Source organism: Perca flavescens, chromosome 5 (assembly GCF_004354835.1).
Source record: "Perca flavescens isolate YP-PL-M2 chromosome 5, PFLA_1.0, whole genome shotgun sequence".
NCBI classification, from domain to species: Eukaryota; Metazoa; Chordata; class Actinopteri; order Perciformes; family Percidae; genus Perca; species Perca flavescens.
In genome coordinates, this window is record NC_041335.1 from 8,661,065 (window position 1) to 8,675,505 (window position 14,441).

The 14,441-nt window shown below is 41.4% G+C and overlaps 1 protein-coding gene across 5 annotated transcripts in view; it reads right to left on the bottom strand.

Moving 5' to 3' along the window:
* Positions 1-14,441, bottom strand: part of cacna1ba (calcium channel, voltage-dependent, N type, alpha 1B subunit, a) — a 228,730-nt gene that overhangs the window by 7,555 nt on the left and 206,734 nt on the right. For 3 of the 5 annotated variants that reach the window (XM_028577440.1, XM_028577439.1, XM_028577442.1), the window contains 4 exons: positions 10,858-10,993; positions 9,993-10,112; positions 5,876-5,914; positions 3,741-3,975 (listed from right to left, as the gene is read on the bottom strand). In XM_028577440.1, the coding sequence (XP_028433241.1) occupies positions 3,741-3,975; positions 5,876-5,914; positions 9,993-10,112; positions 10,858-10,993 (530 nt within the window). The remainder of the gene's footprint in view (positions 1-3,740; positions 3,976-5,875; positions 5,915-9,992; positions 10,113-10,857; positions 10,994-14,441) is intronic. The other 2 variants (XM_028577443.1, XM_028577441.1) reach the window with 1 other exon arrangement.

Here is a 14,441-nt window from a genome sequence, read left to right on the forward strand (position 1 = left end):
TATTTAAATATTAGTTATGCTCAACCTATTTTCATTTATACATTTGATTACAATGTCACACAGCTCTGTTACACTTATGCTATTAGATCGTTCGGTGGTGCGCAACAATCAGCTGTTTTTCCGAAGGGATAGTCAACAAATCGGCTCTTTAGATCAAATTGTGGTCACCACTACGTATTTTCTTGTCTTTGTTTTTGGTAGTTGTTGTGTTTGGTGTAGTTTCATCGTCCATACGACTCTGTGATTTACTTTTGTCGGGTCCGCTTCGTGGAATGGATGATTAAGTTAGACCCAATGTTTTCTGTTGAGATGCTGAAGCACTGACGTCGTGCTATTATTGTGGTTAGCTAGTTTGATTTTGCAGTAGACACACTGTACAGAGTTTTCGTTTTAATTAAGTTTAAACTGATTCCAAACTTTGGACACTTTCTGTCGTTTTTTCCAGCCTGTCTCTTCTCTTAGCCCCTCACATTTATGCTGCCGTCAGTCTTCATGGTATGTGTCGCATGGTGTGCAACAGTAATAATCATCCGTGCGGAAAAACCGTGAGCGATACACCGATGGTAACACTGATTAAACGAAGCTTAATCATTTTGCATCAAGAATTTTTAGTAATCAAATTATTCGAGTTGCTCAAGGAATCGTTTCAGCCCTAGTTATTACTTCTACTAAGGCGGTCATGTTTTTGGATCAGTTTATCTGTCAGCCAGTCTGTCAGCAGGATTATGGAAAAACTACTGGCCCAATTTTCATGAAACAAGGTGGAAGGGTGTAGCATTGCCCAAGAAAGAACCCATTCAATTATAGAGCAGATCCGAATGACAGGTCAGATACACAAATTATTCATCACTTTTAAAAACATTGGGACACAGTGTGTAGTGTTGGAATAATGAAAAAATCCGTTCCAGACTGCAAAAATTCATAGGAAGGCCCACTCAAGTCTAAACATTGCGATATACAGTAGGGCATGCCTTTGCGGAGGTCTGCGTTTTATCCAAGTGTCCCAGTAAGTCATGACAGTGTGACAGCGTACACACATGGACAATAGAGGAGGCAGTGTGGAGGAGGGGTCGGGAGGTCAGATGATCATTGATAAATTATGTTGAGTTTGTCAGCGAAAAAGTGGAGGAATGAGTTGCAGAGATCCGGGGTAGAGGTAGGAAGGGTGTTGGTCCGAGGCTTGAGGAGGTTGTTCACTGTGGAGAAGAGGGTTCTGGGGTTTTTGCAGGGCTCGGTGAGGATGGTGGAGAGGTAGGCAGACTTGGAAGCAATGAGGGCGTCTTTGTAGGCAGTGAGGTGGAGTTTATAGGCTTCATGATGGACTGTGAGAAATGATTTCTTTGTCAGACGTTCAACTTGGTGGCTAGTTTGTTTCATTTTCCGGAGTGCAGGTGTGTACCAGGTGAAGAGGTGTTAAAAGTGATGTTTTTTGTTTTGAGGGGGGCCAGAGTGTTGAGGGAGGTAGACAAGGTGGAGTTGAGGTGGTTTGTGAGATCAACATACTGAGTTGAAAGGATAGGAAATATGCATTATGCAATTGCAAAACATTATGCTGAAGTAAATCACGGTTTACCCTCTTTATTAAAATTGAGATTGAGATTGAGAGTTACGATGACTACTAGAGGAGGAGATGTTCTGAAGAAACTGGCCTAGAGATAAATGTTTGGATATACACACTTAACACCATGACACCAAATGGAGTTATTGATGACTACAGTTTAAAATGTTTTCTAGATTAAGTCTTTTTGAAATATGTCTTTTTAATGTCAACCAAAGTATGGGCTCAATGGCCAGAAAGTGTGTGCTTTAGAACTTTGTTAGATTGTATGTGATGGTGTTTGAATCACATATGTTTTTTTACCTGTATTTTTAGAACAATGGGATGGGAAGATTTGATTGGTTGTTAAATAATTAGGCCCCAATGCCCAGCTTTAATGACTCTGCCCTTTTATGTATAACACTGAATGGAGCCTGATTATTTTAAATGCTCTGAAGAAGGCTTTGTGTCAGAACATGTCAGTGTTGATTTATTGTGATGTGAGCCTAATTACATAAGTGAAATGACAGTATTCCGGCCTCCTTAACTTGGGAACCTGAGATGTGCTACTTTTTGGAACATGCCTCTCTTTATACTGTAATAAGATGCCCCTTTACTAAAACGTGCATGCAATTTACTTAGGCCACATCCACACGTACCAAAACAATCTCTTTTTTCCGCCGTCTTCCCTGGCATTGTTTCAAGAATATTTGCGTCCAAACGGATCCATTTGTAAATGACTCAACACGCTAATTCATATTCATCCTGGGACCAGGTTTCAAAAAAGTGCGTCTTCAGGCAGTGCGTTTACAGTATTTGTTTGGATGATTGGCCAAAACGATGCAAAACGTGCATTTAACACCAAAAAGCGTTTCTGTGTGGATGGCCCCTTAAAGCGTGCAAGCAACTTACTTAAAGTACACGTGCAACTTACTTAAAGCGCGCTATGTGCACCCACAACAATAGGCACCCCAAATATTGTAAAAATTTCATTAACTGCAGAATTAGCTTACCTATTGTTCTACACCTTAGGAGTGCCCAGCCCTAGCCTGGGTAAACCCTGACGAACTTCCGGCAAATTTGAGATTTGCTCTGCAAGTCAGTCTGGCGAAGAGCCCATTCAAACCCATTTCCAATGTTCACAAAATTGAGGCACCAATCACAACTGCTGAGGCGGGCTTTACACCAATCACAACCGCTGAGGCGGGCTTTACGTGACGACGATGGCGCAGCGACGGCGAGCAGCTTTTTGTTTACATTCAACATGATGGCTACCGAAGCCGTGCTTCACGTGCTCAGCGACCTGCAGGTCAGTGGGACATATGCCGATTTCACGCCGGTCAACTCTACAATTAACTGACACCATAAGTTATACGAGTTACAATTCTCAAAGACACACGCACACAGCACAGTCTCTTTTTCCTTTCTCTAAACTTTTCCGCCGTGTGTGGCGCGTACCCGCTCGCGGTGTGAAGCGCGTGTCCGCGCTATTCTCCCACATGTCGGGAACGTCGTGAATTAACCTGCAACATGTCAGCTGTTTGGGAATTCTTCAGCGCGTGTGCAGAAGATAACAAGTTTGCAATATGAAACACCTGCAAGGAGAAAGTAGGGTTTGGAGGGACGACACCAAAAACCAAAATCACATTTTTGTGAACCCAATGAACCTTTCCCAGACCCACTCTCAGTTACAGCTGAGAAGGGTCTGGTGTCAACCAGGCTAGCCCAGCCCCTCACTGCTGAAAGGACCTAATCAGGCACACCTATATGTACTCCTCTTGATTAAGCTGGTGAGCTGCTGATCTACCACCCACATCCCAGGCAGAACCTCAGTAATACTATGAATCCATAAACCCACTAAACAGGCTTAAGTCAAATGATAAAGCATCAAATAAACGTAAAACATTAAACTAAAACATTACACTAAATGAAGGATTAAGCAGACACAAAACATAGTTAATTTTGGGAACAGAGGCTATCGAAAAGGGAGAAAAGCAGCCTTTTCACAGTGATGATAAATAGAAGTTATACTGTATTGATTCATGACGAGGATGAAAGTATAGCTGAGTAAAAGTGTCCTGCTTTGCACTGGACGTGATGAGGCAGTCCTTGGGGTTTTCTGGTTAAAATATCCAACAAATGGGACTACAGGATGAAAGAGTGTTATGTATGCTGTGCTGTGTGTGTATATGAGATGACTAACCAGCAGAGCTAGGTGGTTGTCCACCCAGAGGTGCATCCAAAGACCTCTGCCTCTTCTCTCTGTATTTATCTTTGTCCCTGTCTCTGCGATGGTGGCAGCGGTGGTGATGGTGATGGTGGTGGGGTCGGTCCTGGCTGGGTTTCTCCAGGGTGTAGTCCCGCAGGTTGACCTCTTGGGGCCGCTGCGGGGCCGCAGTGGAAGCTGAGCGTTTCATAGGGCTGGCATCAGGGACAGACTAAGGGAGGAGGGAGAGAGACAGACACAGAGAGGCTCTCTGATAATCATTGCTACGTTTACACGTGGCCGGCTATTTTCATAAACGGACATTTCAACCTCTTCATTTTCAAAAATAACATTGTGCACAGCTGTCCGTTTTCAGAAAAGTGTTCGTTTACATGTACCCGTGTATATATGCCATCAATGCCGTCAAGAGCACGGCAAACCTGTAGGTGGCAGTGTAACGAGAACCTCAAGCCCCTGTTAGCCAAGCAGAATCCCGAAAATAGCAACAGCAACGAATCACTTCCTCTTTCTCTCTCTCGGCTGCCTAAACCTCCGTTTGTCTCAGTTTACATGCAAACGTGCAAACGAAGTTTTCCAAAATCTCCACTCTGGCCGGAGGTTTTAGAAAGAATCGTTTTCAGAGGCGAATTCTCCGTTTGCGTGTAAACGAAGGGCACAAACGAAGGGAAATGTCTCAATTTTTACGTTTACATTTGTACGTGTAAATGGGGTACATGTCTGCCACAAGGTTTTTATCCAGCATCAAAGTACTTGTAGTTTTTGTATAGCTACAGCTTAATACTATGGCTACACCTGATTCTTGCACATTAAATCTCTTCCTTGTTTACTCACTTACAGTACTTGTCACAATGTCTGCCTCAGTCCTGCTTTTCCTATTCTGCCTCTGTCCCTACTTCAGCCATATTCTTACTTGCCTAGCCCCATAGTGTCTCGATACACAGACACCACATATCAATCTATTATTATATACATTGAACAAAATTATAAACGCATTGCCCCCATTTTTCATGAGCTGAACTCAAAGATCTAAGACTTTTTCTCTGTACACAAAAGGCCTATTTCTCTCAAATATTGTTCACAAATCTGTCTAAATCTGTGTTAATAAGCACTTCTTCTTTGCCGAGAAAATCCATCCACCTCCAGGTGTGGCATATCAAGATGCTGATTAGACAGCATGATTATTGCACAGGTGTGCCTTAGGCTGGCCACAATAAAAGGTCACTCTAAAATGTGCAGTTTTACTTAATGGGGGGGTCCGAAAACCAGTCAGTATCTGGTGTTACGGGTAGGGTTCATCTCTCTCTCTCTCTCATCCTCTCTCTCTCTCTCTTGAAAACCCAGTCAGGGCAGCTAGTTCCAGGGTGCTGGTATTTTTCATGCTGGCTCACTGTCATGGCTTACTGGGACAATTAATGGAACTGAGCCATTGTTAACTAAATTAGTTTCACCTGTGTTTTTTTATGACAAGTCAAAATGTCTGCCAGTAAAAAGGTGAAGAGCCAGGCTTCCTGAAGTCCCTCTCTGTCATTTGAAAGCGGGACCCTGAGTTAGCCCAAGAATTGTCTTTCTTCTTTAGTACAGCATGCACTGAGACATTCCCATGTTAGACCCTGCGTCCAACAGTTTCCACACATTCAGATGGTAACATATGAGACTTTTATTTATTCTACCATGTGATTAAAGGCACCGACAAAAGAAAAGGCATAAGACCAGAAATTTAATAATTTAAAAATGTATCATGTTTCAGAAAAAAAATAATCTTATATGCCACATGGTACAGCAAAAGGAATGACAAAGCTTTTGTCATCTTTACATTAGGACAGCAGCAGTGGGAACACCTGGCCAGTCTGCATCTACAGCACTGACCACATTTTCATTATCTATTTAAAAAATAAAGAACCCGGTGAGCTAACACAGATTCCTTGGACTCATAATCATTTGTTAGAAAAACATCTTAACTCACTGGTGTCTATTCCACTTCTGGAAACAAGGTGGAGAAATGACTGGTATGGGTTTTTGGTAAATGTAATTTCTTCTTGAAGAGGTTTGGAAAAAAGTAATTTTCGAACTACAAACAAGTGTGTGACATGTGTGTAACAGTATGTACATACAGCTAGATGGATCCCTGGAGAGTGCCGTGAGTGGCTCCGCTGTAATGCAGGTGATGGATAAAGGGCAGACAAATAGAAAGAAAGAACAGCAGAAAAAGAGATCAGGATTCAGAAATATTAACCAAGATCCACAACAGCTATAGTTTGTTGGTATAGAAGTGTTCACATATTTTACTAAAAGCCACTTTGTATAGAATCTTTAGGTAATCATAGCCTTTTTGTTTGTAGAAAAATTATACAATCCTGTTGAATATTGATGCTGTATAGATATTTAGTACAAAGGAGGTAGTTGTCATTGTTGTCTGCCATAATGTCTTTGTTGATACCACCACTGGTGGGAGGCAAAGTCAGAGATTTTTTAAATCCTACACAAAGTGTCTTTAAAGGGCCTGTACTCAAAACACTGAAAAAAAGAGGTCTGGGATTGCCTCCATGGGGTTCTCCCAGGGTCTTTCCCAACTTGTCAAATGCCGATGACCGACAGCCGGACCCACTATCAAAACAAAGAACAGAGAAGCTTGGATTACAACACACAGAGAGGGAGTGTGTGTTCATTCTCTGTTCAGGACTCCATTACTCCACTATATCTTTACATAGCAAACATTTGCTTACTGCTCTATTCATGTTCTAAAGATATCAAGTACAGCCCCTTTAAGTATAAGTTAATCATCGAAAGATAGTTAATTTGATAATTTCCAATTAAGGTCTTATATTTATACTTTAGTAAAATTTTTTTAAAAAAGTACACAAGTATTAGCAGCAATATGTACATACGTATCAATAGTAAATGTTAGATGTATTGTAATTACCTCATTTATTTCAGAGTGAATATTCATGTTAAAGTTGCAGGAGCTTTACAATATATATTGATTTGGTAAATATGGATGATGCTCAAAGATTGAGATGGCTGTTCACATATGAAACATATAAATTGGCTAATTATTTAGATAAAGCCTGGGAGAAGAGGAAAAAAGCTCTTTATCGAGTGTAGATGAGAACTAGTTGTTTGTGTGTGGTATGTGTGTATGTGTATATACATGTATGTATGTGTATATCTATATATTTGTATTCATGTATTTGTTCGAAGGATTTGTATATGCAACGGGAAGATGTTTGTTGAATAAGTGAATTTGTGGTGTCTTGTAATCCCATTTTGGATGGGCCAAGATGTTTGGCATGACACAGAAATAAAATATAACTAACTAACTAACTATACATTTGGGTGAGAGGGGACTTTGCACCCCTGTGACCCTGACAGTTGTGTTTTTTAGGGGATATAGCTACTGGTAGAGCCCCCTAAGGCAAATTGGTCTAGAGGAGGGGCCAGACTAAGAGACATTCACAGACCCCATATGAATGGGACAAAAAGGAGCTGCAGCACCTTGCCCGGAACAGAGTGGAGCTTTCTGGCTGCCGGTTCTTAATCCATGGGGCCTACTCGGGCCCAGAGCAGAGCTGTCAACTGATCAACACCTGGTGGTGAGTTGGATCAGATGGCGGAGAGACTGTTGGACAGATCTGGTAAACCCAAACATGTAGTCAGGGTGAACTGGGAACATATTTCATCAGCTGCCAATATGACAAAATGATGCACTGCAGGATGCACTGGAGACATTTTTCTATGTATATCTGCACAGCACTCCCTCTGCTTCTTTCAGCACATCCTGGAGTCTGCCTCTGTGACTATCACAGATATCTCTAAGATGATTTCAATCAGTTTCTGTTCTTGCCTGCCGGGCTTGTTGTCTGGAGAGGGGCCGACAAGAGTATACCCTGCACATTACAATACAGTTCTGCACATACTGTATTAAAAGGTGATGAAACTGGAAAATTAGAATAAAATGTCCCAAATCAGCTGGGTTAAGGGAATTTAGTGTTGGCTTTGATTTCCATGCAACTTCATTGTGAACAGATCAGGAGGCCAGACTGGCTGACTCACTGAGGTTTCCCATGTCACCACAGCAAAAAGAAGGATCTCAATAAAGGGAACAGTTGATAACCGATGTCATCTCATGATCCTGGCAAAGCTGATCTCAAATTGAGCAAAAGAAAAGTGCTGTGACTGAGGCTGGAGCCACAGAGTTCAGACTGCACAGTACAGTTCCCATCACACTCAAGCATGAGGAAATTTCCGAAAGGCCGGCATTAAATGAATTGGCTAGAGGATTTCCTGCTCTCTGTCCCAGAAGGTGAGAAAAATAAGACGGCAAGTCGACAAGGCAACCTTCCACACACATTCCTTTCATCCATTGATTAATCCTCCACTCCAGATTATTTCTCCTCTACACTAACGTAATTACCCTCTTCCTCTCCCAGTAAATCTTGGGTCCAAAGCCATTTGGAGCCACTATCATCTTTTCCGTTGGCAGCAAGAGAAAAATGATACTGGACAAATAGCTGGCGGCCTGCCAGGATTTACTTCTCCTCTGCTGTGAGAGTAGGATCAACACGCTCTTCCAATTGGGCTGTGAAAGGAATGCACCTCAAATGCATGAATCGATCAACATCACTCAGGAAGTGAGTTTATCCTATTTATATATAAGATCTAATAAAAGTTTTATTTTGATTTTTTTAAACCTAGGGTATTTTTGTGAATGTACCCGAGTCAAACGTTCGTTTAAAAGCATATTTAGGACGGAATCGCCACTTTTAAGATAGTTTTTCAACATTAAACTTTGCTCGAAGTATCACCAGCACTCACCGTAGCTCTTGTTGTTTCGGGCCGGAGCCATTTTACCAGTCAAAAACAATCGATTTCCGAATGCAACATAACAGGGAGGAGAGTAAAGATGGAAAGCTCCTAAAGCTTAGTTCCATATAAATGCACGGATTACTTCTTGTTTTGTCGTAATTGAAAAACAATATTAACCTTGTAGTTGAAAAAGGAGCCTCATATTGAGACTGTTCATTCGCATTCGGATATCGACTCGTTTTGACTGCCGAGGTGGTAGCGGCCGGAAACAACAAGAGCCACGGAGAGTTGTTCAAAACCTTTCTTTTCAGTAAACTCTGGGTACACAAACAATGTTGTCAATGCTTTTGTTAAGGTGTAGAGCCCCTGGTGATACTTTGAGCAAAGTTTCATGTTGTGTCGAGCCTTCTTAGTGTTTTAAAAATAGCTATTTTGAGGCTAGCATAAAAGTGCCCCTACCACTCCCATTCAAAAGGCCATTTGACCGAAAAATGAAAATACGGTAAATCTTAAAAGTGGCGATTCCGTCCTAAATATGCTTTTAAACTAAAGTTTGATTCGGGTACATTCACAAAAAGACCCTAGGTTGCATTTTGGCGAGAGTTACGCTTTAACCTTAAATAGTTAGTCCCAGCTCCTACATGTTTGTAAGTTCCAATCAGTGGTATGTTTGTGTTTGCAGGTGAAATCAGAGATGTAGGTGTTGTGCAGTGGTAATTGTGAACAAAAACTATAAAAGAAAAATAATTGACAACCCTGTTCCCAGACGAAACAAGAAAAAAAACGTGTGTCCACACAGGAGGCGTTTCAGCTGCATTTTTAAGTTGTCTGTCTCACGTTCTATTTTAACAGTTCAGTTGTTGAGGCAACAGCGTAACGCTCACATTTTACCCAAGCAATACCCAAAGCGTATTTTTACGCTTTGTCTATTTTCTTCCATTTTACAAGCCTAATCCTGTATAGACACGGTGTAATCTACAATCCCACTAAAAATAAGACAAAAAAGCAGGAAAAAACAGCTGAAAAACATGCAGCCCAGCATGCCCGCATTTCTACTTGCTTACCTTTTAGTTTAAGTTGGCTATCTTTAGTGTTTTTAGACCATGTTGTATAACTCTAGAGCAGAACGGCATGGGCACTGTGTGTGGGTGAACCATTACAGTCTGCTATTAAGAGATACAGGGCCTTTTCTGCTAAACTTGCAATAGAACAACACAACATTAAAACAAAAAATGCACAACAAAAATTAGACTAAAATGTAACAATATAAACTAGAGTTTAGTTTTTGTTTACTTACAGTAACATAATATTGAATGATGACTAAAATGTGACTGAATAATATGCATTTCCGTCAAATGGCTAAGACTAAAACAAAATCAAAAAGGTCCTAAAATGAACACAGGTGTGGTGAAGATGAGGTGTTACCTGCAGCTCAGCATTGAGTCGAGGCATAGAGGCAGCTCTGCCCTGGTTCTCCAGACCTGAGCCAGGAACTGGGATTGTACTGCTGGCACTGGTCTCCATCTCGCTCATCTCCACCGACTCCTGGACACACAGACAGGCAGGCAGGCGCACAGACACACACACACACACACACACACACACACACACACACACACACACACACACACACACACACACACACACACACACACACACACACACACACACACACACACACACACACACACACACACACAATACCATTAGCATCATTTGGTGTGTGCTTGTGTGTGGTTTATTTCACCATAAGCATCAGTATTCTTCAGCAGATGGCCTTGGAAATATTTACCATTAACTTAAATGTGACACTTTCATCTTAACAGATTTTAAAAACAACAAAATACCTTGTTTTATTCAATGTGTTTTTATTAGAATTATTAGGGGGAACAATATGGTATCATGAGACATACTTCATAAAACAGTATTCTAAAATAAGCCTGTTTCTAATACAGGTCTGGTTCTTTAAGCAATTGTGGTAAATAAAGGCACTGGCCACTTTGTGAGAATTCACGGTACATGTATTCAGTGACATTGCAATATTACTCTTCACCTGGTTTGCAAAGTTGTGTGTTCATTTGTACTTTTACTAGATGTTTACAATAACATTTAACTATAACTCAACTATATTATTATTATTTAACTATGTTTTTAACAAATAGTCTTCTAACTTTTGTCATTGTCACTTCATGACCATGAGCCATATAAACAGCTGTACATCTGTTCAACAATGAGTAAAATACAGTTTCACATACACAGCAGGTGTTGGAAATGTGTCTGTCTACAGTACCTGAATGATGGCAGTGTCTGGTGTGTCCTCAGATGGGCCCCTGGACATGGTTCTCTTGGTCTTAGCTCGGGGTGCTTCCTTGGGTTTCTCCATCACCCAAGAAGATGATGCCTTGATGTTGTGATCATGGCCTTGCCTGTGTGTTGTAGCAGTCACAGCCTTAATAACCACCCTAAAATTGTGTCAGATGCAGCATAGTGTCGCAATATTTTCATCTGTATCATCTTTTAGTCTAATTCGTTTAATATGTAAATAGTTTTTTTCTTTCAATGCATGTATAATAGCATAATAGTTATACAGTGGGAATTTAGGTCAGAGTTTTACATTTTATCTGCTGGAATGGAACTTCATTTGACAACTTGATAACATTTGATAACTTTCATCCCCAATGATGAATGCATGTGTGTTAGTGCTGTATCCACAGTGTGTGTGAGCACAGTTTAGTGGTTTCGGGAAAACCTTGAATTACTGTTTAATAGTCATTGATACGTTCTGTACTATTATTGCTAGTATCTAGTGAAATCAAACTCATTACATTTTTCTGTTTTTTTAGAAGCTCTTTTAGCATTGTAGGGGTCTCTTGACACCACATTGTATTACATTACATTATACATATAATCTGCCCATGTCTGTGGAGATTTTCTGTAAACCAGGTCATAGGATATCTATAAATTCAAAGTCAAAGGCTAATGGACTTGAGGTAGTTTTCTTGAGGATGTTTCAGCTTTCATCCAAAAAGCTTCTCTAGGTCTGAGTGACTGGTGGGGAGTCACAGGCATTTACATATACAGTGGGGGAAATAAGTATTTGACCCCTTGCTGATTTTGCAGGTTTGCCCACTTACAAAGAATGCAAAAATCTACAATTGTAATCATATGTACATTCTAACAGTGAAAGACAGAATCCCAAAGAAAATTCCAGAAAATCACATCATATGAATTTATTAAAATTGATAAACATCTGATGAGGAAAAACAAGTATTTGACCCCCTGGACAAACAGCAAGTATTCTGGCTCCTACAAGCCAGTTAGTCTTTCTTTAAGACACAGCCCCAATCCGAACCAATTATCTACATCAAATACACCTGCCTCACCTCGTTACCTGTATAAAAGACACCTGTCAACACCCAAACAACCAGCATCCAACGTCACCACCATGGGCAAGACCAAAGAGCTTTCTACGGACATCAGGGACAAGATTGTTGATCTGCACAAGGCTGGGATGGGCTACAAGAGAATCGGAAAGCAACTTGAGAGAAAAAGATCAACTGTCGGTGCAGTTATCAGGAAATGGTAGAAGCACCACACCACCGCCAACCTCCCTCGGTCTGGGCCTCCACACAAGATCTTGCCTCGTGGGGTGTCCCTGATCATGCGAACGTGAGGAATCATCCCAAAACCACAAGGGGGAACTGATGAATCAACTGAAGGCAGCTGGGACCACAGTTACAAAAGAAACGGTTGGTAACACACTACGCCGTCATGGATTGAAATCCTGCAGCGCACGCAAGGTCCCCCCTGCTCAAGAAGAAACATGTACAGGCCCGCATGAAGTTCGCCATTCACCACCTGGACGACTCAGAAGAGGCCTGGAAGAAGGTGATGTGGTCAGATGAGACCAAAATAGAACGTTTTGGCCTCAACTCAACTCGTCGTGTTTGGAGGGCAAAGAACACCGAGTACAACCCAAAGAACACCATCCCCACCGTCAAGCATGGTGGTGGCAACATCATGCTTTGGGGGTGCTTTTCAGCCAAGGGGACGGGACAACTCCATCGTATTGAGGGGAGGATGGACGGGGCCATGTATCGTGGAATTCTGGACCGACATCTCCTTCCCTCAGTGAGAGAGCTGAAGATGGGTCGAGGATGGGTGTTTCAGCACAACAACGACCCTAAGCACACCGCCAAAGCAACAAAAGAGTGGCTGAAGAAGAAGCACATCAAGGTTCTGGAGTGGCCTAGCCAGTCTCCAGACCTGAATCAATTGAAAATCTTTGGAGGGAGCTTAAAATTCGAGTTGCCAGGCGACAACCTCGGAACCTGAATGATTTGGAGGCTGTCTGCAGGGAGGAGTGGGCCAACATCCCTGCCGAAATGTGCACAAACCTTGTCACCAACTATAAAAACCGTTTGACATCTGTCCTGGCAAATAATGGCTTTTCTACAAAATATTAACATGCTGTTTGTCCAGGGGGTCAAATACTTGTTTTTCCTCATCAGATGGTTATCAATTTTAATAAATTCATATGATGTGATTTTCTTAAATTTTCTTTGGGATTCTGTCTTTCACTGTTAGAATGTACATATGATTAAAATTGTAGATTTTTGCATTCTTTGTAAGTGGGCAAACCTGCAAAATCAGCAAGGGGTCAAATACTTATTTCCCCCACTGTACACTCACCTAAAGGATTATTAGGAACACCCTACTAATACCATGTTTGACCCCCTTTCGCCTTCAGAACTGCCTTAATTCTTCGTGGCATTGATTCAACAAGGTGCTGGAAGCATTCTTTAGAAATATTGGCCCATATTGATAGGATATCATTTTGCAGTTGATGGAGATTTGTGGGATGCACATCCAGGGCACAAAGCTCCTGTTTCACCATATCCCAAAGATGTTCTATTGGGTTGAGATTAGGAATGAAACGATTCCTTGAATAACTCGAATAATTCGATTACAAAAAATCCTCGAAGCAAAATTCTTTGCCTCGAAGCTTCGTTAAATCAATGTAATTAAGGTTGTACGGCTCACTGTGTTTCCGCACAGAGGATTATTACTAGCGCACAAGAGGTTGGCGCTTCTGCGGACACAAGCATGGACAGTATATAAACCCAAGACTGACGGCCCAGATTACAAATGAAGGAAGACGAAAATAGCGAGGGTATAAGAGAAGAGACAGGCAAGAGAAAACGACAGAACGTTTGGGATCATTTTAAGCTGAAAACATGCTGCTACATCATCTCTGTAACAAACATCCAGTGTACTCATCCATTCCACGGAGCCAACCGACACAAGGTAACTAACGGCTGCTGCTCTCCGCGCTGTTTTACACAACTAGCCTACAGCATGCTGGTCTGCTAATAGCGATGTTTTACCAACAAGCTAAAACGAAAGCTGTCGGTTTGTAGTCTGTTTATTAGTTTGTTACTAATCTTTGGAAACTTAGCTGCTGCCGGAGACAAACCGGCTCCTCCCCCTTAGCATGGCTACTTAATATGCACGTGAATGACGTCATGTATTCTTTATTCTTTCTCCTCACTGTGTATTAGGCTTCTGAAAATGAGGCCCCCAGAACAGTGTAGTTGAATAGCCCTGCTGTAATCTTTGTAACGTCACATTTACCCTCTGCTCAGTGAACAGCTCTTTTGCATATCCAGTGCAAAGAGCCAGAGGCAAGAAGGGGAAGGGGGTGAAAAATTTTAACATTTGGGCCACCAAAAATGTACTATTGTAATATATTTTTTTTTAAGGGTCTTGGAATTTGGCAATAAAAAATGTTGCTTTTTCTAAAAAAGGAAACTTGTCTTTTGTATATATACAAACGACAGGTTTCCTTTTTTTTAGTAAACAGCAATAATAATC